The sequence below is a fragment of the Hemiscyllium ocellatum genome, chromosome 12 (assembly GCF_020745735.1).
Source record: "Hemiscyllium ocellatum isolate sHemOce1 chromosome 12, sHemOce1.pat.X.cur, whole genome shotgun sequence".
Lineage (NCBI taxonomy): Eukaryota > Metazoa > Chordata > Chondrichthyes > Orectolobiformes > Hemiscylliidae > Hemiscyllium > Hemiscyllium ocellatum.
Window position 1 is genome coordinate 86259510 of NC_083412.1, and position 24978 is coordinate 86284487.

Consider the following 24978-nt stretch of genomic DNA (forward strand, 5'->3'; position numbering starts at 1 on the left):
GTTAGGTGATCATAAGCAAGTGCAAACCTTGGAAAAGTATCAACATGAAGAAATGATGATCTGGTATAACTCCTGACAATATGAAAATTCTACCAACTTTAAACCATATTTTTTGATTCATACCCCAGTGTGAAAATTTGCAAGTATAATTGTTAGAACATTCACAATCGTATCTCACACAAATCCTTGGAACATTCAGGAGAAACAGAAAGGCTTTATAATTCTGGCAATCTGTGTAATGTGTTTGAATATCTCAAACGTTGGGATGATGACAGGAAGATTACAATCATCTAATTGATTAGTGATCCAGTCAGTGACTGGATTGAAGATAATTACCCTGGATAAATGTTGACCAAAACCAGATCAGAGAGAGCTGCAAAAACACTGTAAAGGTTTGATCTTATAAATTGCACAATGCACATTCCAGCTGGGAGAAATAGGTTTTTTTAGATTTCTACTTCGGGAAAAAAAAACTGATTTTAATCTATGTACATATTATAGCGATTTACGTACCAAGGTAACCAAACTGCATTAAAATAAAAAGCAAATGCTGTAGATGCTGGAATCTGAAACCAAAAGAGAAAATGCTGGAAAATCTCAGCAGGTCTGGCAGCATCTGTAAGGAGAGAAAAGAGCTGACGTTTTGAGTCTAACTGACCCTTTGCCAAAGCTGCATTGCTTGTCCACAGCCCTTTGAAATATTTCTTCAAATCTAAGAAACTACATACTGGATCCAAATTGATGAGTTCACATAATTTCTGTAGTTGTATTCATACAGTTAATCTATGTCCATTTGTAACTTCTGACCTTTATAAACTTGCTGTTCTTTCTTCGCTCAAAATTGCTTTTGATTTATTATTGTCACATGTACTGAGATACAGTGAAAAGTATTGCTTTGCATGCTGTCCTGCACAAATCATATTACATAAGTGCATCAGGGTAATAGAAGAAAATACAGAATGGTATTACAGTTACTGAGAAGGTACAGAGAAATATAAACTCTACTATATGAGAGGTCTGAGTATGAGGTATGAATCTGGTAACAACTGGGAAGTTGTTGCTGAATCTGTTGGTACCAAAGTTCTCAAACTTTTGCATCTTCTGCCTGATGGAAGGGAGTGGAAGAGAGTATAACCAGAATGGGATGGGTCTTTGATCATGTTGGCTATTTTCCCACAGCAGACAGTCATTGGAAGTTGGTTTTGTGATGCACAGGACTATGTTCACAACTCAATTTCTTGTGACCTAGCTTGTACAAACTTTAAATGAACTTTAACTTTTTCCTTTGATCAGACAGAGCCTTTTGCCACGACCCCGTAAGCTCTGTGAGGTTATGTGTTAAAAGTTTCTCCAGAAAGCCTGTACTGTGTTTAATAACCTTGATTGTTCACAGAAGTTGGTGCGTTGCAGTTGCATCAAGTGTGTAAGAACCTCAAGAGTAAAAGAACCCAATACCTAAGCTCTCTCTTTTCTGTACTCTCTGGTCTTTGATTGAGATCCGACCCAGTACAGTGGAGTTATCTGCAAATTTGTAAATGGAATTTGACCACACACTCTTGAGTGTATAAGGAGTATAATAAGGGCTGAGTAGGCAGCCTTGCAGAGTACTGGTGTTGAGGATTATCATGCAGGAGGTGCTATCGCCAAACCTTACTAATTGCAGTCTGTGGGTCAGGAAATTGAGGATCCAGTCACAGAATGAGGACTAGATCTTGGAGTTTGGAGCTGATTTGGTTGGAATTATGGTGTTGAAGGAGGAGCGAAGGTCAGTAATTGGCAGACAAGAATAAAAATGGCTAGGAAAGCTGAACAGATCTGGCAACAACTGTGGAGAGAAATCGGAGTTAACAATTCGGGTAGTGTGATCCTTCCTCAGAACTGAGGTGAGGCAAGATACTCTTTGGACAGTTGGTGTAGACTTGATGGGTGAATAGCCTCTATCTAGACTGTAGGCTATGATTTTAAAAGGATATTTCCTTTATCCTTTCCAACTGTCAAACTAATTCTGGCCTGTGTCACAAAGTCACCTCCAACTCTGCTTTTTTAAAAAGCCATCTCATATCATGAATCTGAAGGAAGTTGAAAAATTAATGAACAACAAATCTAATTTTTCTCATATTTTTCTTTAACTCTGTGGTGGAAGCCACCAGGTGCTGGAGATTAATCTAACCACTTCAGAATACCTGGAGGGCATGAAAGGCATTGCATAAATGCAAATCTTTTCTATGTTTCTTCAGCAATAATTGTTGCCAACTGCAAGTTCTAGTGATGGTGGAATAGGAAGATTCCTGTGAGGGAGGGGACGGAGTTGGTGTGAGGGGGAAAGGAGGATGGTGACTGTACTGGCATGGGTCGGATGAGAGAATTCGGAGGGAGAGGATATGATAAAAATCTTTCAACTATGATAAAACAGTGGGAACAATTATTCAATACATTCTGGTAAAGCTATTCTTTGTACTAAAAGTGAAGACCTCTAGATTTGCATGAAGACATTTGAAAAATGCTGTCAATTAAAACAATAAACCAGCACTGGTTCTTTCATTGAAGATAATAGGCTACACCTTCCAGGATGTCTACACAGTCTAACTACCATTCACATGCAACTGCATAAACTTCACTTCAGTCATAATATTGCAATAAAACTTGCATACTAAACTGGGATTTCACAATGGAATAAAATTGGAATTTATCAACTTTTTCTTCAACGATAGATGCTAAAATTATAAACAGGCAGATTTTGAGAAATAAATGATTATTTCTCAAGTAACACTATTATGGACTAGACCTGACCCCAGACCCCCTCAAAATATTTCAAGAAGGTAGCCGAGACTCTAACTTTTCTTGTTGTTTTAAGCTGGTGTTAGGTGGATATTCCTGCAGTGATACAGCTGGTCAAACCACTTGGCAATAAACAAAACTGAATTTAGAATAACATAACTATTTGAAAACTCAACTGACAAAAAAAAGAAAGACCTGTCCCGATTTCCTGCAACATCTCATAAACACACCCCTTGGCAAAAAAGATACATTCAAACACAGGTTCTTAAAAGGAGAGAAATGTCAGAGAGAGAAAGTATCAGCATGAGTGGTTTCTTTTGTTCCCCCAGGTAAAACTAACCCAAAATACCCTGAACTCAGGACTGGCCACTCCCCCTTCATTGTACAAGTGTTTAAAAATCCAAAAATGTTTATGTAGGCAGCATAGAACATAAAACATAACAGCGCAGTACAGGCCTCATGCTGTGCCAACCTGTGGAACCAATCTGAAGCCCATGTAGCCTGCACTATTCCATATGCCTATCCAATGGCCATTTAAATGCCCTTAAACTGCATTCCAAACCCCAATACTCTCAGAGTAAAGAAACCACTACTACCTCTAACATCTGTCCTATATCTATCACCGGAGGAATCAGCACAGAAGCGCTTCACAGGAGACTCCCAAGCACCGAGGATGTCACCTAGAAAGGGGACGAAACGTTTGCAACAAAAACTCCCAGCTCGGCAAACAGAACCACAACAACTATATCTATCACCCCTCAATTTAAAGCTGTTTCCCCTCGTGTTAGCCATCGCCATCCAAGGAAAAAGGCTCTCACTGTTCAACCTATCCAACCCTCTGATTATCTTCTATGTCTCAATTAAATCAACTTTCAACCTTCTTCTAACGAAAATAGTTTCAATTCCCTCAGCCTTTCCTCCTATGACCTTCCCTCCATACCAGGCAACATCCTGGTAAATCTGCTCTGAAACCTTTCCAAAGCTTCCACATTTTTTCGAGAATGCAGTGACCAGAACTGTATGCACTACTCCAAATGTGGCTGTGCCAGAGTTCTGTACAGCTGTAGCATGATCTCATGGTTCCGAAACTCTACCCCTCTAACAAGAAAAGCTGACACACCTTCTGCCTTCTTAACAACTCTATGTACCTGGACACAGATCTCTCTGCTCATCTACACTACCACAAATCTTACCATTCCCAAGTGAATCACCTCACACATTTCCGTACTAAACTCCATTTGCCACCTCTCAGCCCAGCTCTGCAGCTTATCTTATGTCCCTCTATCACCCATAACATTTTTCGTCATTATCCACAACTCGTGTCATCCACAAATTTACTAACCCATCCTTCTATGCTCTCATCCAGGTCATTTATGAATTACAAACAACAGTGGACCCAAAACAGATCCATAATGTACGCCCCTAGTAATTGAATTCCAGGATGAATATTTCCCACCAATCACCACCCTCTGTCTTCTTTCATCTTGCCAATTTCTGATCCAAACCGCTAAACTGCCCTCAATCCCATGCCTCTGTATTTTGTGCAATAGCCTACCATGAGGAACCTTCTCAAACGCCTTATTGAAACCCTTATACACCACATCAACTGCTTTACCCTCGTCCACCTGTCTGGTTATCTTCTCAAAGAACTCAATAAAGGTTTGTGAGGCACAACCTACCCTTCACAAAATCGTGTTGACTATCCCTACTCAACTTATTCCTTTCGGGATGATTATAAATCCTCTCTTATAACCTTTTCCAACACTTTACCCACAACCAAAGTAAGGCTCACAGGTCTATAATTTCCAGAGTTGTCTCTCCTCCCCTTCTTGAACAAGTGGACAACATTTGCTAACTTCCAGTTTTCTGGCACTATTCCTGTAGACAATGGCGGCATAAAGATCAAAGCCGAGCGCTTGGCAATCTCCTCCCTGGCTTCCCAGAGAATCTTAGGATAAAACCCATCCAGCCCAGAAGACACATCTAATTTTACCCTTTCCAAAAAATTGCTCACACCTCCTCCTTATGCACTTCAATCCCATCTAGTCAAATTGCCTGTATATCAGTATTCTCCTCGACCACATTTCTTCAGTATTCACACAAAAAGACAAAGCATTCATTTAGCACTTCTCCATCTCCTCTGACTCCATGCACAACCTCCCACTATTATGATTGATTGGCTCTAATCTCACTCTAGTCTTTCTTCTATTCCTACTAGACCTATAGAAAGCCTTAGGGTTTTCCTTGATCCTACATGCCAAAGACTTCTCTTCTTAGCTCTCTCTTTAGGTCTTTCCGGGTTAACTTGTAACGGTCAAGCACCCTAACCGAGTCTTCACATCTTATCCTAACATTAGCCTTCTTCTTCCTCTTGCAAGAGATTCAACTTCCTTAGTAAACCACGGCTCCCGCACTCAACTACCTCCTCCCTACCTGACCGGTACATATTTATTCAAGGACCCACAGCAGCTGGACCTTGAATAAAGCTCCATATTTCAACTGTGCCCATCCCCTGCAGCTTCCTTCCCCATCCTATGCTTCCTAAATCCTGCCTAATTGCATTGTAATTACCTTCCCCGACGACCCCCCCCACCCCCCAAGCTATAACTTGCCCTACGGTATATATCTATCCCTTTCCATTACTAAAGTAAACATAACCAAAGTGTGGTCACTATCGCCAAAGTGCTCACCTACCTCCAAAATCTAATACCTGGCCAGGTTCACTTCGCCTCTTGTTGGCCTGTCTACATACTGCACCAGGAAACCCTCCTGCACACATTGGACAAAAACTGACCCATCTAAAGTACTTGAACTACAGTATTCCCAGTCTATATTTGGAAAGTTAAAGGCCCTCATAATAACTATCCTGTCATTCTTGCTCCCATCAAGGATTATCTTTGCTATCCTATCCTTTACATCGCTGGAACTATTCAGAGGCCGATAGAAAACTCCTAACAGGGTAATCTCTCCTTCCCTGTTTCTTATCTCAGCCTATACTACCTCAGTAGATGAGTCCTCAAATGTCTTCCTGCAATGTGTGTGATTAGTGTTCTGCAACTGTAATACTGTCAATCTCTTAGCTATTAAAGTAGCCAGTTCATACATCAATACCTCTGCTTTTATGACCCTCTCCAAAAACAAAACCAAGAAATAATAAGCTTGTTAGAGGAGCAGCATCATTACAATACTAAGCCCATCAGATGTTACGCTGTTTTTCAAATTGAAAGAAAACAGTTCCCAACTAGTAAAGAGGGCACCCATTAGAGCATACACCTCTGCAGTGCCCTGTAAATGTTAACCTTCCACAATTCTTCCTTTAAATCAATATCTGATAGTGCAACCACAAATCTGAACAAGTAAATCATTTTAGAGTTTCCATTATACAAAGGAGGTTTTAATCCACATCCAGCAACCAACTTTGAAAATTCTGCTCACAGTTTGACAGCTGTGACAAATTCTAACAATAACTGAGGCAATCCACAACAGTCCGGACACCCCAGAAATGTTTGAAATAAAACAGTACAGAATATCTTTGAAAGCACTTACCTTATCTCCTAATGTTAACTGGACCAATACACATGCGCTTGTGTATGTGTGTAATTAGTGTTGTTGAAATCCATCCATAGGTTTTGAGATATATTGTTTACATACAAAAACATTACTTCAGTCCAATTTCAGTAGCAATCTGTTACTACGAACAAGTCACAGGGCCAGACACTTCATGGAATTTGTACATATTCCAACATCTGTTGCCAACATGGTGTTGACCCATTGTAAAATATTTTGTTTTTTTTTCAAAGCCATAGTGACATAATAAGTAAAAAGAAATAAAGAATTGTTATGGCAGTATAGATACTAATTAACTGCAAATGTTGTGGCTCTATCTTAGTTTCAGATTTCTCTTCCCACTTTTTAAACAACCTGGTTACAAGTTTTGAAAGCAGTTCTCTTCTTCAATAGTGTCTATGGCTGGACTAGATTTCTCCTCAACTGCTTCATGAAGTGAGGCATTCTGCATGACATCCCTTCCACGCTTGAAGATTTCCCCGATTGCATTTAGCAGAATATCTGAATTAATCCTATACTCATCTCAATTTCCATTATTTTTGCATTGAACATACTGACACACAAATCTGGCCTTTTACAGGCAAAACTTAGCCCCTATGATTTTCGCAACAGAAAACAACGCATGAAATGAGACTAATATTTGGTGAGACTGTTCAACAGTTCTTTCCAAGTTCAGTGATTCATTTCACTTGAAGTTCTTCTCCCATAAAGAAAACATTTTTTGACAGTTTAAATCATAAGCAGTCCATTAAGCCATCCTCTGAGACTATCATTTGGATTTTGGCATTGTCTTCCTTCCTGAGACTAGCAGTAAAATAAGAGTCTAGTTGCCTTATGTTTCTCTTTACAAATGTTGCTCTCGTGATCAATATAAAAAAAGTCATATCATGTCACAATCATATTTCCCTATTGATCATTGCAATTTTATGGAGAAAGTGAGGTCTGCAGATGCTGGAGATCGGAGCTGAAAATGTGTTGCTGGAAAAGCGCAGGTCAGGCAGCATCCAAGGAACAGGAAATTCGACGATTCGGGCATAAGCCCTTCATCCTTATGCCCGAAACATCGAATTTCCTGTTCCTTGGATGCTGCCTAACCTGCTGCGCTTTTCCAGCAACACATTTTCAGCATTTGCAATTTTATCACAATTTCTTCAATCCTCAACTCCCAACAAAATTTAACTGGTCCAAAAATCTTAAATACATCCAGACAATGAAAAAGCAATACACTGAAGATAACAATTATTAAATATTTCCATTGAAATGCAATAACATTCAAACTAGTTCATGATATGAAGTCCCAAACCATCAGAGGTTGCAATGCAACATCCTTTTTAACCTTTAAATATTTGTGTGCATATACACGTCAACTCATCTCATGATACAACAAACAAAATAACATACAGCTAGCTAAAATGGTTAAAAATCAGCTGAGTGAACCATCTGAGCTGGTTCCACTGCAAGTCTTCTCCACTAGCTCCCCCACCCCCGTCTACCACAACCCCCCCACGGCTTTTGGAACACAGTGGGCATGTTCCTACCGCTAGGCCAGAGCTGTGGGTTCGAGTTCCAACCCCAGATGCATTGTAATCTATCTGAGCAAGTTGGTTAAAAATATCTATGCCCCTCTTGAAATAAGGCCAGGTGTGGTCCCAAAGTCTTTTAGCAAATCTTTGTTACTTTTATACTCCAACCCCTTGCAATGAAGGCAATCTTTTTATTTGCCTTCCTAAATACTTACTCTACATTCATGCTTGACACTTCAATTGACATACTGCAATTCACTGCAACATACTGCAGCCTCTTATCCTTCAAAGAAATATACAACTTAGCGATTTTTGAGAAGAATTGTAGCTCAGGTTGGTAAGTATGTAAGCTAACTCGCTGAGCTTGAAGGTTTGTTTTCAGATGTTTCGCCACCATACCAGGTAACATCAGTGAGACATCTGGTGAAGCGCTGATGGTATATGCCACCTCTCTATTCATAGGTCTGGGTTTTTTAAAGATGGGTGATGTCATTTCCGTGTTTTTTCCCCCCAAGGAAAGCTAAATAGGGTCTGAATCAATGTGTTTTGGTTCTGGTTAGAATACCAAGCCTCTAAGAATTCCTGTAAGTGTCTTTGTTTCACCTGTCCTGCATAGAGAAAATAAGGATACTGCTTTGACTGGGACAACACACACATCCTAGGACAGGCAAAACAAAGACACATACATGAATTCTTACAGGCATGCCATTCTAACCAGAACACCATCAATAAGCACATCAATTACGACCCTATCTACCTTTCCTTGAAAAAAAACAGGAAATAACATCACCCACCTTAAAAAAACCAAGACCTATACAAAGAGAGGCGGGACATACCATCAGCGCTTACCAGGGATTCTCATTGATGATGTTACTGAGTACAGTGACAAACATCTGAAAACAAACCTTCAAGCTCAGCGAGCTAAGTATACTGCTTATCTATTCTTGTTGCTAAAGTGGAGTAGACACTCATTTTTCCACATTCCACAATAATTTGCCAATGATTGTGCTATAAGTTAAAGATGTATTTTCCCCCCACGCATGTGACAATATTAAAGTAAACTTGAAAATTCAGAGGCCAGGAGCCAGGAAGAATCTCTAAAAACTGGATCTTCTCAGTTGCTGGCTATTTACTTAAGTGTGGTGAGACCACTGCTCATTGAGTGTCTCAAATAGAACTAGTCAACCAGGCTAAGGATCAATGACTCAAGAATCTGGTCAAAAGGCTGTCTGACCATTTGGGGGAACACAGTGGCGTACAGCTAATGACAAATCTCATCACTGCTGACAATAGAATTAAAAGTTGATTAATAAATCTGCATTGGAAAGAGAGTGTCAGCGACATTAACGTTAAACTTTCAATCGTTGTTAAGAAAAAACCTCAAACATTCTTCAGGGAGGGAATCCTGCTGCTCTTCTCTGGTCTGGCCTACACATGACTCCAGAACCATAGCAAGCCACTCAGTTCAAGGGCAATTAGAGGTGGAAACAAATATTGCTGGTCAGCGATGCCAACAACCCAAAAATTAATATAGAAAGTTTGGATATGATTGATCACACGGAAGATAAGCCATTTGTTTTAAAATTCCATTTGTTTTAAAAATAGACACAGTCACAAGATGCAATTTCAATCTTCATTGCAAACCAACAAAAATTAGACATCAAAACTTGGAATACACCTTTCAAATGCCAATTTTTTTTGAATTGTGACATATAATAAATCAGGAACCCAATATGCATTTCCTCATTAATTTCACTGGAATTGAACGGAGATCACAACCATGTGTTTTTCCACAAAGTTTGATTCCCAAACTGTCTCCATGACTAACCCATTGGCCTACTTTTACCAATAGCAAGTTCTCAAATATCGCACATTACACAAAAAAAAAATCAGAATGATGGTAACATCTAAGTGTGGGTGATAGCTTCAAAAACCACAGCAAACTGGAAAGTCTGATTTAATTTATTATGTGCTATTATAGCTATGGAACATAATCTCCACAATAAATTTTCTACATTTACTGCAACACTATGTCAAGTCAAAAGGGATAGTCCTAAACAGATAATAAAGGAGGGATGATCTTCATACAGTACCACTGCAAATGCATGAATTGTTGACTGGCAGAATAAAATGGTCATAAGATCCAAATGCTCTTTCATTAATTAATTCACAATTCACAAGAGTGTACAAATTAATAGGTTGTTAAACACTCCTGATTGTAAAAATGCATCATGCCCTTTAAGAGTTGATGTTTTGAATATACTGCCTAGCATGTAGTGCCATCCTCTACCTTCTTCTAAAACTGGTTCTGCCAGTAATGAAATTCAATAAACAAGCTCAGTGGATTGAAACTGCTTACATTGTGTAATTATACAATACTGCTGCTCAAGTTTAAGACTGCTACAACGCTCTCTTCAGGGTACCTAACTCCACTTTTGTTGCATTATCTGTTTAGACTCTGACTTTAAAGTTAGAATCTTCATTATGTTGCAGAAATAGACCATTCAGCCCACCGCGCCCGAGTGCCAATGTCCTGCTTTACCCCATGATACTGCATGTTGTTTTTATTTTAATTAATTATCCAATGCTTTCTTGAATATTTCAGTTGAACTTGCCTCCACACCATACTTCTACACAGTGCATTCCATACTATAATTATTTGCTGTGTGAAAGTTTGCACTTCCAACTTGTTTCGTTTGCAAACATTTTAAAACTGCACCCACCGTTCCTCAAACAGTTTGAGTGGGATTAGTTTCTCCGTAACTACAGAGTTGACCCTGCGAAGTCCTCTTTAATAACATGTGGGAGTGCTATCTCACAGACAAGTCAAACAATAATGTGCCAGATACCACCATTATGATCCCTTGATATTTCCTGTCCAACAGGGGTGGCAGCACAGCGGTATAGGTTCAGGAGGCCTCTTATTGACCTTGGATCCCACGGAGTCTTATGGCTTCAGGTTAAACATGGGTAAGGAAACTTCCTGCTGCTTATCAGGTACTATCATCCTTCAACTGACACAACAGTACTCTTCCGTGATGAGCAACACTTGAAGGAGCACTGAGGGTGGCAAGGGTGCAAAACAGAACCAAAGAAATTACACAACAAAGATGGGGGCTATTCAGCTGATGTTGCCCATGCCAACCCAAAGAAACTCAGATGCCCTTTCATCTTCCTGCGTATGGCCCATAGCTCTGCAGCTTACAGCATTTTAAATACGGATCCAGATAATTTTTATAAGAGTTCAGGGTCTCTGCCTCCACCACTAACTCAGGCAGCAAATTGCAGACACCGCTGCATAAATTAAGCTTTTCCTTATGGTTTCTCATCCTTCTGTTACTTAGCTTGAATCCATGACCGACTCCTGCTTTTTAAATTTTCTGCCAAGGGAAATGGGTTCCTCCTGTCTACTCTATCCATACCCTTCACAATTTTGTATAATTTTGCATTGGAGGCAGGGGGGTGACCTAATAAGAGGTTTATAAAATAATGAGGGGCATAGAACACGATAAATAGACAAGGTTTCATCCCTAGGGTGGGGGATTCTAGAATTAGCGGGCATAAGTTTAGGGTGAGAGGAGAAAAATTTTAAGGGACCTATGAGACAACTTTTTCGTGCAGAGGGTGGTGCATGTATGGATCAGCTGCCAGAGGAAGTGGTGAAGGCTGGTACAATTACAACATTTAGAGGAATATGAGCCAAATGCTGGCAGATGAGACTAGATTAGTTGAGGATATCTGGTATAGTTAGTAAGTTTGCAGATGACACCTAAAATTGGACATGTAATAGACAGCGAAGAAGGTTACCTCAGATTACAATGGGATCTTGATCAGATGGGCCAACGGGCTGAGATCTGGCAGATGGAGTTTAATTTAGATAAATGCAAGCAGCTGCATTTTGGGAAAGCAAATCCTAGCAGGACTTATATACTTAATGGTAAGGTCCTAGAAAGTGTTGCTGAACAAAGAGACCTTGGAGTGCAGGTTCATAGCTCCTCGAAAGTGGAGTCGCAGGTAGATAGTATAGTGAAGAAGGCGATTGATATGTTTTTCTTTATTGGTCAGAGTACTGAGTACAGGAGTTGGGAGGTGTTGCAGTTATACAGGACACTAGTTAGACTGTTGTTGAAATATTGCATGCAATTCTGGTCTCCTTCCTATCAGAATGATGTTGTGGAACTTGAAAGGGTTCATAAAAGATTTACAAGGATGTTGCCAGGGTTGGAAGATTTGAGCTATTGGGATAGGTTGAAGAGGCTCGGGCTGTTTTCTCTGGAATGTCGGAGGCTGAGGGGTGAGGTTTACAAAGGTTTACAAAATTATGAGGGGCATGGACGGAATAAATATACAAAGTCTTTTCCTTGGGGTCGGGGAGTCCAGAACTAGAAGGCATAGGTTTAGGGTGAGAGGAGATAGATATAAAAGAGACTTAAGGGGCAACTTTTTCACACAGAAGGTGGTACGTGTATGGAAAGAGCTGCCAAAGGAAGTAGTGGAGGCTGTACAATTGCAACATTTAAAAGGCATTGGGATGGGTATATGAATAGGAAGGGATTGGAGGGATATGGAACAGATGCTGGCAGGTGGGATTAGATTAGGTTGAGATATCTGGTCAGCATGGACGAGTTGGACTGAAGAATCTGTTTCCGTGCTGTACATCTCAATGACTTTATGTCACCCTTCAACCTTCTCCGTTCCAAGAAAAGCAACCCAAACCTCTCCAGTCTGTCCTCAAAGCTGCAATTCTCCAGGCCCGACAACATTGTAGGGAAACTTCTCTGCACTCTCTCCAAAGCAATGCAGCAACCTGTAATGCTGCGATTAGAACTGCCTACAATACTCTGGTTGTGTCTTACAGTTTCATCATTATTCCCCTAGTTTTGTACTCTATACCTCTGCCAGTGAAGGAGAGCATTCCATATATCTTTTACAAATTTATCTACCTGCACTGCTACTTTTAGGGACTATTTGTACACCAAGATCTCTCTCTTCATGTATCCCTCTCAGTATATTTCAAATTTATTTTGAATTTCCTTTTACTATTTGACCTCCCTAAATGCATTACCTTAAAGCTGAACTCCATTTGCAACTTTCCTGCCCAGCCACCAATTCATCTATATCATTTGAGCTTATAGTTACCTTCTACACAATTAGATTAGATTAGATTCCCTACAGTATGGAAACAAGTCCACACCTGCCCAATGAAGAATTACCAAACCAGACTCATTCCCCTACCCTGTATAAACCCCTGACTAAATGTGCCTAACACTAAGTTGAAAATGTGTTGCTGGAAAAGTGCAGCAGGTCAGGCAGCATCCAAGAAGCAGGCGAATCGACATTTCGGGCATGAGCCCTTCTTCAGGAATTCCTGAAGAGGGGCTCATGCCCGAAACGTCAATTCTCCTGCTCCTTGGATGCTCCCTGACCTGCTGCACTTTTCCAGCAACACATTTTCAGCTCTGATCTCCAGCATCTGCAGTCCTCACTTTCTCCTGCCTAACACTAAGGGCAATTTAGCATGGCCAATTCACCTGACCCGCACATCTTTGGATTGTGGGAGGAAACAGGTGCACCCGGAGGAAACCCACACAGACAGTCGCCCAAGGCGGGAATTGAACCCGGGTCCCTGGTGCTGTGAGGCAACAGTGAGAATCACTGAGCCACTGTGCAACCCACTGCCAATTTTTATCTCTGCTTCAAATTTCTCACATATGCATCCACATTCAAGTCCAAATTGTTGATGCATAAAAACAAGCAGCAGGGATCCCAACACTTGAGCCCAGCAGAACGCCACTTGAAACAGTTTTCCATTCTTAAGAGCAGCCCATGACCATTAGCCTTTGATTCTGTTACTAAGCCAACTTTGGATCCAATTTGGTACATTACCCTGTATCACACAGGCTTTTACTTTTTTAACCAGTCTGCCAAGTGGGACCTCAACAAATGCTTTATTAAATTCCATGGAGACATGACAAATGTACTCTGGGGTGGGACTTTCAATGTTCATCATGAACAGTGGCTCAACAACAGCACTACAGGTCTTAAAGAGCATAGCTGCTAGAGTGGGTCTGCGACAGGTAGTGAGGTAACCAACAAGAAGGAAATACAAAATTGACCTCATCGTTACTAACCTATCAGCTGCAAATGCATTTGGCCTGGATAATAATCGGTAAGAGTGATCAGTGTATACAGTTTTTTCTGGAGACCAAGTTCCATCTTCACATTGAGAATACCCACCCTAATCTTCTATGGCATTATCACTGTGCTAAACGGGATAAACTTCAAACACATCTGGCAACTCAAGTCAGGGCATTCATGAGGCACTATGGACCAGCAACAGCAGCAGAATTGTACTCCAACCCAATTTGCAACCCCAGTCCTGGCATATCCCTTGCTCAGTCAGTACCATTAAACAAGGGGATCAACTCTGGTTCAATGGACAGTTCGGAAGGGTATGTCAGGCGCAACACCAGGTATACCGAAAAAACCTGAAGCTACCAAACTGGACTACTTGCATGCCAAACAGTAAGCAGCAAGTGATAAAAGCAGATCCAATCTAGGCACTACAGTCCTGCCACATCCAGTCATGGATGGTGGTGGACAAATGATTCACTGGAGGAGGTGGCTTCACAAATATCTCCATCTTCAACAATGGAAGGGCCCTGCACATCAGCGCAAAAGAGAAGGCTGAAGCATTCACAGCAATTTTCAACACAAAGGGCTAAGTGGATGATCCACCTTGGCCTCCGCCAGTAATCCTCATCATGACAGATATCAGTCTTCAGCTAATTCAATTCATTCCACTTGATATTAAGAAACAGTTGCAGGCACTGGATACTGTAAAGTCTATGTGCACAGAATTTGGCAATTACACTGAACACCTGTGCTCCAGAACTTGCTCCTACTCTAACCAAGTTCTTCCAATGCAGTTATAACATTGGCATCTACACAACAATATGGAAAATTGCCAGGTATGTCCTGTATTCAAAAAAAACAGAACACATCCAATCCAGCCAATCACCACCCCATCTGTCTATTCTCGATCATCAATAAAGTGATGGAAGGTGTATCAACAGTGTGATCCAGCAGCACCTGCTCAGCAATAACCTGCAGTGACTCAGTTTAGGTTCTGTTAGGGCCACTCAGCTCCTGACCACAGTACAGCCTCAGCTCAAACATGGACAAGAGAGCTGAAATCCAGAGAAGAGTGTGACGTTAGTGGACAAGATGGAATGACACTCAAACATTGTTGCACGATCACGAAGACAGAGGTTAGCTTTCAGTTCCAGACTGCTTGCTTGGATTCAAATTCCATTACGTCCTCTGGTGAGATTTGCCTGGGCCCCTGGATTCCTATTTCAGTGACATTACCACTCTACCCCTCTCTGTCCTGGAATTGGAGAATTATAGTAGCATAGAACTTCAAAAAGGACTTAGAGAAGTTAATGGAATGGCCAAATAAGTGGCAGAAGACTTTCAACGGAGAAATCGGAGGTGATTATTTTGGTTGGAAGGCGGTAAAGAGACAATATAAGATAAAGGATGCAACTTTTGTAAGTGTAGGAGAAGTGGGACCAGAGAGTTCTTGTGTACATTGTGGGACTGTAACGAACACAATTTTTTTTTAAACATGCCACTCAAACAAGGAAGGAATGAATTTGTTTCACAAATGATTTAGCTTCAGACAACTGCTGGAAATATTATTTTAAAAATTGCAAAGATTGGCCCAATAATTACAGTCCAGTCAGTTTTAAATTCAGTAGGGGGAATGTTTCTAGAAACAATTAATTGGGATAGAACAGAGAATTATAGGTGTTTACCTAACATCAGTAAGGGAGCAAAATGCTAGGATCTATTATAAAAGACAGGCTAACAACATTTAGAAAGCATTAATGGGATTGGATAAATCCAACATGGATTTAGAAAAGGCAAATCATGCTGGGGAAAAAAAACATGTGCCAGAGTATTTTGAGCATTTAATTAATAAAATTTGTAAAAAAGAGAACCAGTAGATGTGGTCTATTTTGATTTTCAGAAAGCTTTTGATAAAGTCCCTCAGAAATGGTTAGTGGGCAAAATTAAAGCCCACAGGATAGAGGGCATCACTCAAAGAGTAAAAATCATCCAGCATGGAAACAGATTCTTCAGTCCAACTTGTTCACACCGAGCAGACATCAGGATATGATCCAGTCCCATTTGCCAGCTTTTGACCCATTCCCTTCTGAACCCTTCATATTCATAAACCCATTCTGATGGTTTTTAAAATGTTGTAATTGCACCTGCCTCCACCACTTCCTCTGGCAGCTAGTTCTATACACGTCACCATCTACAACAAAAAGGTTACCTGTCAGGTTCCTTTTAAATCTTCCCCCTCGCACCTTAAAACTACACCTTCTAGTTTTGAGTTTCCCCACCCTAGGAAAAAGACCTTGGCTATTCACCCTATGCATGCCCTTCTCAGCCTGTTGGCATGGACCACAAATTAGTTGACAGACAAGAAACAGTAGTGAATAAATGAGTCTTCCCCCTGCCCCGAGCAGCATGCAGTAACGTCTGGGTACCATAAGAATCTGTATCTTGGCCCTAGCTATTCATCATATGAATTACCTGGATGAGGGAACCAAACGCAACATTTCCAAGTTTGCTGATGACAAAAAGGGATTGTGAACTGAGAGGAGGATGCAAGGAGACACGATTTAGACAAGTTGAGCAAGTGGGCAAACACATGGCAGATGCAATACATGTCAGTGTAACCAACAGAAAGGCATATTACAGTACCAAATGGTGAGTTATTGGGAAATGTGGATGGCCTTGAGCACCAGTCAATAAGATCAACAGGTGTTTTCACCCAGAGGGTGACAGGACTCTGGAATGAACTGCCTGGAAAGGCAGTTGAGGCAAGAATCCTGTCTTTAAAAAGTACTTGGATAAGCACTTGAAATGTCATTACATTCAAAGATATGAGCCAAGTGCTGGAAAGTGGGATTACTGTAGATTTAGAGTAAATTTTCCTTTTAGGAGTGTAGATTTAATGGGCCAAGGAACCACTTCTGTAATATATGATTCTATATGTAGCTAGCAATTAGGAAGGCAAATAGCGTAGTTGCTTTATTGCAAGAGGATTTGTATTCAAAAGTAGGGATTTTTTTGCATATGCTTACCAGAAAGAAAGAAAGCACGAGACAGAGAGCAGTGGAGGCTCACTAGACTGACATCAGGGATAGCAGAGCTGTTGTATGAAAGAGAGTGACTTGACTGACCCTGAATGTATTAGAGTCAAGAAGGATGGCAGTGGGAATTTAATTAAAATTTCAACAATGCTGGACAAACGTCAGGGTGGCACGGTGGCTCAATGGTTAGCACTGCTGCCTCACAGCACCAGGGACCCAGGTTCAAATCCACCCTCAGACAGCTGTCTGTGTGGAGTCTGCACATTTTCCCCTTGTCTGCATGGGTTTCCTCCCACAATCCAAAGATGTGCAGGTCAGGCGAATTGGCCATGCTAAGTTGCCCATTGTGTTAGGTGCATTTGTCAGAGGGAAATAGGTCTGGGTGGGTTACTCTTCGGAGGGTCGGTGTGGACTTGTTGGGCCGAAGGGCCTGTTTCCACACTGTAGGGAATCTAATCTAATCTAAAGTCAGGAGGATGTTTCCCCACTTGGGGAAAAACAGGAGACACAAGATAAAAGGCCCAAGAATAAAGAAATATCGTTTCAATCAATCAAAGGGCAGTGAATCTGTGAAATTCTCTACCACAGAAAGCTGTGGAGGCCATGTGAATGAATGAAAAGACAAAATTTTTTTCTAGATTTTAAAGACATTAAGGAGTAGGGAGACAGGCAGGAATATGGTATTGAGAATGAGGATCAGCCACGGTCATACTGAATGGAAGGAAATACTATTCATAGTTTCTAATCATTTAGTACATCAGCCATTTACTCTACTTCCATAAACAAATTTCCTTTTTCCTAATCAGCCTGTACCTTCTACCATTCTTTTACAGATATCTAAAATCAACTAGTTTTGACATGCTGGGACACACATCTAGGCCAGATGAAACTTCAACTCAGGCCTCCTGGCCAAGAGATTAGCAATGCACCACAACAATATGCCTTTAAAATTTTAGGATTGTCTTTATGTTGGGCTGTCAGTCTCTATTCATTCTCCCTCTCTGCTTCTCATTTTGGGTTTTGTCATTTCTCCTGTGAATCTTCTTTATTCAACCTGGTTATCAATAGCATTTACCTGTACTACCTGATCTCTATGATCCCTATCTCTATGTCATCCAAGCAGGTCTGGATTGGTTTGTCATTCCTTTCTCTTTTAAGGGAATCTATCTTGACTACAAACAACTCTTAAATCAATCCACCGACAATAGTTTACTACACAAACAATACATATTAACTTTCCAGTTACATTTTACACTGCAATTTCATCCTTTTATGGTGGAATAAAAACATTCTAGCACTTTTTCCTAGGATCTCACGAGAATTTTTAGATTTGACATCCATGATTAAATTCTGCATTTCACTATAGACTTTCGCCAAAGTGGCAGCTCATCACTTCAGAGATTAACTGATGTTAGCAGTTTATTAAAAACTGTAATGAAAGCAGATGCTACAGATCCAAAATAAAAGGCAACAGTTTCTTGTTAGAACATCAGACATATTTGGCTTAAAATTCTAACTCTTTTGCGCTTTCTCTCAATTGCTAGACCCAGGTTTATTGGACATCTTGTCTTTTTCATTAAAAACTGGATTTCATTTACATCAGAATCATGACATTCTAGCAAAATAACAAACAAAATCGAGAGTGGGGGGAGGAAACTGCAAAAATAATGCACATTGTCAACAATAAAGACGTTTGATACACTTGGGAAAACAAATTGAGTCGTGATACATTTTACATTTAAATGTAACTGATCTTGTTTTAATGATATGTGAAATGTCAAAATGGTTTCAGTGATAAAAATGGGATTAAAAAGGGTTTCTAAAACAAAACAAATAACTGTAGCCATTGGGAGATCTGAATCACACCAAAACGGAAATTGCTGGACAAACTCAGCACGTCTGGCAGCATGTGAAGAAAAAGCATAATTAATGTCGAGTCCAGTGACCCCTTCACAGTCCTGTTAGATCTGCTGACTTTCTCCAGCAATTTGTCTTCATGTTTTTAAAGGTCATCTAAGGAACCAGGAGGAAACAAATACTAAAAATACAAAAATCTAAAACGACGAACTGCGAATGCTAAGGATTTGTACAAAGCAAAACAGAAATCGCTGCCACACCTCTTGAATTTTTGTTCTTGTCTGTGAAGACAAGACGACAAACACAATCAGAAACACACACACACACTTCCCAGCCCACGTGGGAGACATGAATGACGCACGCGTAGTTTCGGCAATCACTATCGGGAAACGCGCCGACAGCGCATGCGTCAGGCCGTCGACGGGGCGACAGCCAACGCATGCGCACCGCCGGCAACCCTCCTCTACACGACAGCCTGGGGCGCATGCGCTCGGACATTAGGTCAGGTGGCGCACGCATGCGCAGCGGGCTCGGTCGAGCTGCAAACCAACCGCCGCCGCCGATGTGGGAGAGGGGGAGGGGACGAAAACCACCTCGGAGTTACGTCAGGAGCAGGCCGCATTTTTTTTCAGCAGTACAGCTATCTCTCGGTCCTTACTTACACACACATACACACAAACAACAGACAACTCTAAACTTCCGGTCGCTCGCAGTTTTTGCACTGACGAAATCCATTCGCTGGATTGACTCACGCTGTGGTTAAGCGGCGCCTCGAACTCGGCCTCTTTCTGTCTTTTCCTCCCTCTGTGCCTGGCCCAGCCCCGGATTCGGGTGATGATTTTATTTGGTTTAGAATTTGGTGCCGTGCGCCGCCGATGCCGTGATTCCATCCATCTTGAATTTGACGTCATCCCACACTCGGGATGAGGTCACTCCATGGAGCGCTCGTCACGGACGCCGTCTCCTGATTGGCTGGGCTTGCGGGTGGGTGGGACAGAACCCGTCATGTCCGGTCCAGCCTGTCAATCATAGGCAATGGGCCTGCTCTGTGCTCTTAAAGGCAACCCATTCTCATTTCTTTGTATTTCGATCCAGTAACATTAATTTATATTTCTCTTTCTGCTGACCGGTGCTCTTAGTATATACGCAAACAGATGCCATTTTGTCTGCTTTGCCACCCACTAGGAACATATTTCTTTCAAATCAACCTGTTCAGAGATGTAACAGTGCAGACATTGGAACAGGAGCAGGCCATTCAATGCTGAGAACCTGTTCCACCCTTCAGTGAGATTTTGGCTGATCCATAGCCCAACTCTATGTACCTGAAGGTTGTAAGTTTGCTTGCTGAGCTGGCAGGTTTGCTGCTTTCAGAAGTTAAATTACCATGCGAGGTAACACCATCAGTGAGCCTCTGGTGAAGTGCTGGTGTTCTGTACCACTGATGATGTTATCTAGCATGGTGACAAAATGCCTGATAACAACCTGTCAGTTCAGCGAGCAAACTTGCAACCTTAAAGTAAAGCTGAGCTACTAATCTCAAAAGTCCATAAACCTGACATATCCCTTAATATCTTAACAAAAAATGGAAAAGCCCTGTGCATACACAGGATCTGTTCAGATGAGAAATGCGATGGATACTGAAAGAGTTTAAAGGAACCTCTCATAAGATTGGGATACAATGCTCAACTCTGATTGCCAATTCCCAATGTGCCACAGTGAAAAACCACAACAACCTCCTCAGAAGACAGCAACAGGATACGACTGATAGAGTGAGAAAGTATGCCATGTTCTTCATAGCCTTCAACATGTAATTGATGATGACGAGCATCTCGCCAAGATTGTCTCTACACTCAAACAATTGCCAAACCTTAAACAGACCATCGTTCACAGCAAATTACACAGCCTTCAGGACAACACAGGCCACAACACCACATGACCCGACCACAGCAACCACTGCAAGATATACCAGATCATTGTCATGGATACGTGGGAACACCACATGGCAGATACTTACGTGATTTGGTAACATTGTCTATCTCTTATGCTGAAGGTAAGGATGCCCCAAGGCATGGTATGTTGGCAAGACCATGTAGATGCTATGACAATGAATGAATGGACACTGTGCAACAATTGCCAGAAAAGAATGTTCTCTCCCAGTCAGAGAACACGTCAACAGTCAAAGACACTCAGCCTCTGACCTTTGGGTAGCCGTCCTCCAAACCTTCAAGATATACAACAATGCAGAATGGTTGAGCAGAAACAGATAGCCAAGTTCCATACCCATGATGATGGCCTCAACTGTGATCTTGGGTTCATGTCACGCTATATGTGATCCCACCACACTTCTGTATCTGTGAAATCTTCCTTACTGCCTTGTTGTGACACCATCATCATGATAAATTGTTTTGAAATCTCTACCTAATGAGTTGTACAGTTTTGGATTACTTATTACTTTGATTGGACCCTTGTTATGCAACTCTTATACTTATTATGTCATTGCAATAATTTGGTTTGTTTGCAACACCACCTTGTTTTTAGTTTCTGTAATTATCTCTGCCTCGTTTAGTTAGATTAGAGGTTATCCCTTTGCTTGTTATTCAGTTGATGACACTTTACTCCCACCACTTGACACTCTTAATCTCTTGCAGAGATGTATTATTCGGCCTGTTGACACTCCCACTCACACCATTTGTGATAGCGAATGAAATCTTATGCCGATCGTTTAACAAAATCATCGGGAGTTGAGACCTTAAGTATTAACAAGCTCTGTTCATGGCCTGGGAAGTACACCTTCCTTAAGAGAAATCTGATGTAGTCTGACAAAATACAGATTGCCACAAGTTATATAGTATATCATAAGCACACCGGCCGTTAATTACACAACCTGGGGCAGTCATAAGGTTACCTGAGGGCAGTGGTCAGTTCGTGCAAGTGCTACATACATATAGCAAGACTACATTTCTCAAATCTGTAAATGAATGTTATCTTCTACTGCAGGTTCATACTGGGCAGAAACAGATAATTAGTACAATAGGCAATTCATCATTTATGAGGAGAAAGTGAGGAATGCAGATGTTGAAGATCAGAGTTGAGAGTGTGGTGCTGGAAAAGCACAGCAGGTCAGGGAGCATCCAAGGAGCAAGACAATCGATGTTTCAGGTATAAGCCCTTCATCAGGAATGAAGCTTGTGAGCCAAGAGCATAGAGAGATAAATGGGGATTTCTCCCATTTATCTCTCACCCTCTTGGCTCACAAGCCTCATTCCTGATGAAGGGCTTATGCCCGAAACGTTGCTTTTCCAATACCACACTCTCGACTCCAGTTCATCACTTATGACCGCAGAACTGCTCTGGGGCTGGAGGAGCTGAAAGTAAACTTGCAATTACATGGTCATTTCTTGCAAAAATCAAATTCCATAGCTTATTTGAGAATATATTTTAAAATATCATAAAATATTCATTGTCTGTGCTGAGCTATGAGGATTGCTTTGTGACAAAATGGCTTCTCCATGATTTTATGTTAAGGCTTGGGCAAGGCGTTTTCTTCGACAATTTGTACGATCTTCTGACCTTTTAGGCCATTGATGTGTCTCTGTCTTAAATTCTGTGCCTGTGTACCTCTCTGTCACTTTACCTGACAAAGGGGCAACGCTCTGAAAGCTTGTAATTTTAAATAAACCTGTTGGACTGTAACCTGGTGTCACTGACTTCCAGCCTTGACAAAAAAAAAATCCATTTTGAGTTAACTTGAAATGATCCAACATCCACTGCTGTTTACAATGCAAGTCTGGAGCAGGTGGAGCCTGAACCCATGCCTCATGGCTCAGAGGTAGGGAAAGTTAAAAATCACACAAACCGGCTATAATCCAACAGATTTATTTGGAAGCGCTAGCTTTTGGAGCGCTGCTCCTTCATCAGGTTGTTGTGGAGTATAAGATCGTTGTAGGGATCTACAACGTCTTCAGGGATGTTGTGACACATGTGATTAGAACCCGAGCCTGTTGGCTCACTTACCACTGCACTATGAGAGTCCTCTGCAATCTCATCACAGCTGATCATCCAACTCAATAGTCACTAAACCCGAAAAGTCCACTCAATTTTCTCACCTTACAAATGCTGCCAGACCTGCTGAGTTTCTCCAGCAATTTCTGTTTTTTTAAATTTGTTTCAGACCTCCAGCATCTGCAGTTCTTTGTTTTATTTTATTACTTTATTCCTGCTTTGTCCCCATACCCTTTGATCCCTTTGTGGCTAAGAACTCTAACTCCTTCTTGGAAACATTTAATGTTTTGGCCTCAACCAATTTCTGTGGCAGAGAATTCCACAGACTTACCACTCTATGGTTGAAGAAATTTTTATCTCCGTACCAAATGGCATACCCCATATACTTAGATCTGCCTGATCGTCAGTGGTTCCTGCAATGGACTTTTTCAAGGCCTTTAGATATTAAAATATCATTCATGGGATGTGGGGATGTCACCACTGGGGCCACTATTTGTTGCTCTGAAGGAAATGATGGTGAGCCACCTCCTTGAACTGCTGCATTCCATGTGCTGTAGTTAGATCCCAAAGAACCTGAGAGGAAACTCTATTCCTCCTGTAAGTTTCCTGGGATCCCTCTCCGACCCAATCCATTCCTATTGCAGGTGTGTGGAAATGCATCATGTCAAGATATGCTGGGGCCTGGCAATAAGATACCAATAGTTTGTCAGGGCACATTCAAGTTGTAAACATTATTTTTTTGAGTGAAGGAGTGCCAACAAATTCTAAGGTCATACTTGATCAAAAGTCAACACTGGGAGAGGAAAGTGAGATGAATTTTGGACTGGGAAAGGAGGTGTAGGAGAGAAGGAAAAATAAGAACATAAGAAATAGGGGCAGAAAGCAGGCCATTTGTTCCCTTGAACCAGTTCTGCTATTCAAAACTATCTGACTGTGCCCCCCCAGATTTGGGCTGCATAATGGCTCAGTGGTTAGCACTGCTGCCTGTAAATGCAAGAGACTTGTGTTTGATTCTAGCTTTGCGTGACTGTTTGTGTAGAGTCTGCACATTCCCCCTGTGTCTGTGGATTTCCTCTGGGTGTTCTGGTTTCCTCTGGGTGCTCCAGTTTCCTCCTACAATCCAAAGATGTGCACATTAGGTAGATTTGTCGTGCTAAATTGTCTAGGCATGTGTCGGTTAGGTATGGGAAAAGCAGCGTCAAGGGGGTGTGTCTGGGTGGGATGCTCTTCAGAGGGTTGGTGTGGACTTGATGGACCGAATGGCCTGCTTCCACAGTGTAGGGTTTCTATGATACGAATTCCAAATTTCTGCCAAACCCCTTCTCATCCCTGCTCCACCCCATAAGCCTTGACTCCTGCATTGATGAAAACAGTTCAAAAAGAATTCCAGAGATTTACAACATCTCTGATGTGAAAAATATCTCCAGTGAACTGGAGGGAAACATTCACTCCATATCTACCCTATCAAATCCCCTCAGAATGCTGTTTGTTTCAGTATGATCATCATTTATTCTTCCAAACTCCAGTAAGTACCAGCTGAGCCTGTTCCACCTTTCTTCACAAGAATCATCTCAGACCCTTCTCTGAAACATTTCCAAGACAATTAAATATGATCTTAAATAAAGAATTTAGGAGACAATGCTCCAGGTGCAGTTTCACGAATTACCTGTACAGTTGTGAATATTCATGTATTTGTGATAATAGGTTAGGATTGGAAGGTTCATACTGGCAAGAATTATATCCTTTAACCTTCCAACCTTTGTCAATTGGTAGTTCATTTCAAGCACTTATGCTACATGCAATTATATTTTTACAGCAATTACAGAAGTATTACTGATTAATAAAAAAAAATGCTTAATACCTGTAATCCAGTAGCTTACCTGAAGAGACAACTGTCCAATACCAGTAGCCTATCTACTGATGTCAAAAGATATTTGATGAGTAACGTATGCCTGCTGACATCACACTAAGCAAACTGGGATGATTTCATTATTTAAAAATCAGCCTTTTAAATTAATGAGAAATTAAGTCCAAGTAGGCTTGTCATTTTGGGCAGTGCAATTAAAACTGGGAATGGAGAA

General features: G+C 41.2%; 1 protein-coding gene across 1 annotated transcript in view; it reads right to left on the bottom strand.

Annotated features, from left to right (window-relative positions):
- zbtb21 (zinc finger and BTB domain containing 21) overlaps positions 1–19801 on the bottom strand; it is a 58020-nt gene extending 38219 nt beyond the window's left edge. The window contains exon 1 of the mRNA XM_060832825.1: positions 19648–19801. Coding sequence (XP_060688808.1) covers positions 19648–19785 — 138 coding nt within the window. The 5' untranslated portion in view covers positions 19786–19801. The remainder of the gene's footprint in view (positions 1–19647) is intronic.
- Positions 19802–24978: the final 5177 nt, after the last annotated feature.